Here is a 3,437-nt window from a genome sequence, read left to right on the forward strand (position 1 = left end):
AAATCATACTTGGCAAGCTCAAAATCTGTGAATTTATCAAAAAGATCATTCTCTAGCTCCCTAACCCACTTCTCCAGGTCCAATACTTTGGTCGCAAAACGACCCACATACCTGATCCGCTGAAAGTGTAGCACCGCTGAGAGTGCAATAAGAAATCAACAGTCATCAATCTCCTCCTGCCGTCTAAGATCTCCCAAGATGATAACTGCCCCCACTTCAGCCTCATTCACCATTTACTGGAGGTCTGCAGGAATTTTTGGCAAAGGCTGAGAAAAGAAAAGACCCAACTTATAAGGCAGAGAAGACTCAAATGCAAGCAGAGGTAATTGAAAAGATAAAATAAAAAAAAGTCAAATTTTTTGAAATATGGAAACAAGCTGCAACTCATTACTCATTATGTGAAGTTTTCATGGATATGTTCACTCGTCTTCAAATCAATCTATGTGTTATTGAGGCAATGCCAACCTATGCAATTTTTTTTAAGCAATTATCAACTAAGAAAATAAAATTCAAAAAGAATGAAACAATGTCATTGACAGGATAATGAAGTGCTATCTTCCAATGTAAGCTTCCTCCAAAAGTGAACCATCGTTCCGTGCATTATTGGAAATTTGACTATGGGAATTGCTCTTTGTGGTTTAGCAGCTAGTATTAATTTAATATCACTATCTATGATGAAGAAGTTATAAGATGGAAAACTACAACCCACCAAAATATACTTGCAACTTTCTTTGAAAAAAAATGTATATATACTTGCAACTTGCTGATATATCTTCAAGATTTTTGTATTGAAACATGAAAGTTATATTCTTGCCTTTGCTGATATATCTTCCAAGTGTTAGTAGGTTAACAAGTTCATGTTTCTGATTGACTTTGTAATAATAGACATGGAAGAAGGTTGAGAGGTTCCTAGTATCCTTGGTAGACCATATTCAGCCACCCGAAAAGATACGATAAATGCACCTTGCTCTGCATTTATCGTATAATATTTTTATCATTTTTGTAAATTATGATAATTAATAATAAAAGTTGTAACAATTATGACTATATAGTTATAAAATTGATTACTTATAATCCTTCTTTTCATGCTGTGTTCAGGTCGATTTTTTCCTCGGCAAACTTTTAACAATTATAACATTGTGCAGTCATACTCATACTTTAGGGTTTACAATATCATTTTAGTACAAATTTTGTGTGTGTTATATTGATTATTAGAAACATTATAACTAGGAACATCATACACCTTATTGGGAGAAATGAATGTTATTTGCTACATTTATCACAATCATTCTCCAATTGATATTTGCTGAAAGTAGAATAAGAAATTCAACACTTGTATATTTTTTCATTAGGAAATACATATATTAAGGACGACGAGTAATAGGAATCAAGCATAGGTCATGTTTTCTTCCTATAGCCATCCCAAATGACTCAGTCATATCTAGTTCTTCATTCTTCATTCCATTAGGAAGCTTCCAATCAAAGTGGTAAAGTAACTGAGCAAGAGGCAGCTCAATGTTGGATAAGCCAAATGCCATGCCTGGACACATTCTTCTTCCAGCACCGAACGGTATGTATTCAAAATTTGTGCCTTTGAAATCAATTGTGCTATTGAGAAACCTCTCAGGTTTAAAACTCTCAGCTTCTGCCCAATACCTTTCATCTCTTCCAATTGCCCAAACATTGATAGCAACTCTTGTTTTAGCTGGGATTTCATACCCATTGATTTGGCATCTCTCTCTACTTTCTCTTGGAACCAACAAAGGCACAGAAGGATGTAGCCTCAATGTTTCTCTGATTATAGACTTTAAGTATATCAATTGGTGCAACTCTGTTTCATCGACATACCCCTTTTTATCAAACACTTTTCTTACTTCAGCTTGTGCTTTCTCCATTATCTTTGGGTTCTTTACCATCTCAGATATCCCCCATAGCACAGCCCCGGACGATGTTTCCGTACCAGCACCAAACATATCCTACAAATGGATTAGCATCAACATTATAAACCAACCTACATTTTCATTTATACAACACAACAACATAAAATAAGTTACTGATTTAATGTTGTCTCCAAAATAATTTTAGGTCATTATAATCTTATTTTTTTCATTCATGGAAATGTTACTTCTAAACAAATTTAAATTTATAAATGTGTAAACATGTTTGGTTGTAGACGAACCAGAATGATTGCTTTCATATTGTTATCAGTTAATGGATTATGTGAGTGATCATTTTCCTGTTGAATCTTGAGAAGAGTATCAACTAGATCTTCATCCTTGCTTTCTTCCTTGTGAATGTTTTTATGATCAACGATGATATCTTGCAATATCATATCAATCTCTTTATGAAGCTTTTCAACTTTCGTCTTCGCCCTACTCACCCATTGAAACATTTTAACAGAAGGATACACATCAGCAATACAAAATTCTCCCAGCAAACTAGCTATCTCCTTTATTGCTGATTTGAAAGCTTCTTGGTGTTTACTCCTTTTCCCAAACGCTGCTCGTGTCGTTATCCCTGATGTCATTAAAAAAATCTTATGACTGAGATTAACAATTGATCCTTCACTTGCAGATATTGATTTAACAAGATTTGACACCTCTTCTTCTCTTATATACCTAAACGATTGGACACGCTTTGCACTTAATAATTGTAAAACACATATCTTTCGTAGTTGCCTCCAGTGTTCTCCATATGGAGAGAAGATAATATCAATAGCATTGTAACTAAATATTGTGGACAAAAGAAGGTTTGGTCTATCACAAAAGTTGAGGTCATGTGTTTTCATAATCTCTTTGGCCATTGATGGTGAACTAACTATTAGGTATGATACCTCTCCTAGTTTTAGGTGCATTAAGGGTCCATATGTATCAGCTAAATTTTTGAAGCATTGATGAGGCAATGAGTTGCTAATAAGTTGATGCATGTTTCCTATGATGGGTAGTGTCCATGGTCCTGGTGGTAAATTGATACTGGAATTGTTACAACTCCATTTTTTAACTATTTTGAGTAGCACAAAGAGAAAGAGAAAGGAGCAAATAAAAGTGCTATTAAAAAATGGGTTGTGAAACTCCATGATGGTAGATTGATTCAGGAGGATTGAGAAATGGTAGTAGTGTGTGTGTGTCTTACATGTGTTTTATATATTTTTTATGGTCCCCCTAAGATGGTTGTGTGTGTATTCTTGAAGTCTTGAATTCGTTAGTGTGCGCAAGACCGTGTTTGGTAATATTCTAGTTGATTGAGGAGCCTTTTAATAGAATAAAGATTGGCAGACACCTTTAATATGTACAACATTTTGTACCACTCTCGAAAATTTCAGTTAACCAAATATATAGTATGTGTGACCACATTTTTGTCCAATTGCATGATTACTATTTAGAAGCTGAAAAATGTGATCACGCAACTAAAATGTTTGTGACCACTATTTTCCACTT

At 34.4% G+C, this 3,437-nt stretch overlaps 1 protein-coding gene across 1 annotated transcript; it reads right to left on the reverse strand.

Moving 5' to 3' along the window:
* Nucleotides 1-1,115: 1,115 nt before the first annotated feature.
* Nucleotides 1,116-3,235, reverse strand: LOC11426459 (cytochrome P450 71D10). The gene is made up of 2 exons (XM_003615817.3): nucleotides 2,180-3,235; nucleotides 1,116-1,976 (listed from the first exon to the last, which is right to left on the reverse strand). Exons 1-2 carry the CDS (start codon nucleotides 3,074-3,076, stop codon nucleotides 1,365-1,367), a joined length of 1,509 nt encoding a protein of 502 aa, XP_003615865.1. The 5' UTR covers nucleotides 3,077-3,235; the 3' UTR covers nucleotides 1,116-1,364.
* Nucleotides 3,236-3,437: the final 202 nt, after the last annotated feature.

This window comes from Medicago truncatula, chromosome 5 (genome assembly GCF_003473485.1).
Source record: "Medicago truncatula cultivar Jemalong A17 chromosome 5, MtrunA17r5.0-ANR, whole genome shotgun sequence".
NCBI lineage: Eukaryota > Viridiplantae > Streptophyta > Magnoliopsida > Fabales > Fabaceae > Medicago > Medicago truncatula.

Bases quoted from the DNA above. Each gene is read 5' to 3' on its own strand.
- LOC11426459 (XM_003615817.3), bottom strand. From the start codon at position 3,076: ATGGAGTTTCACAACCCATTTTTTAATAGCACTTTTATTTGCTCCTTT. The intron at 1,977-2,179 runs GTTCGTCTACAA...ATCCATTTGTAG, and splicing joins ATATGAAAGCAATCATTCTG to GATATGTTTGGTGCTGGTAC.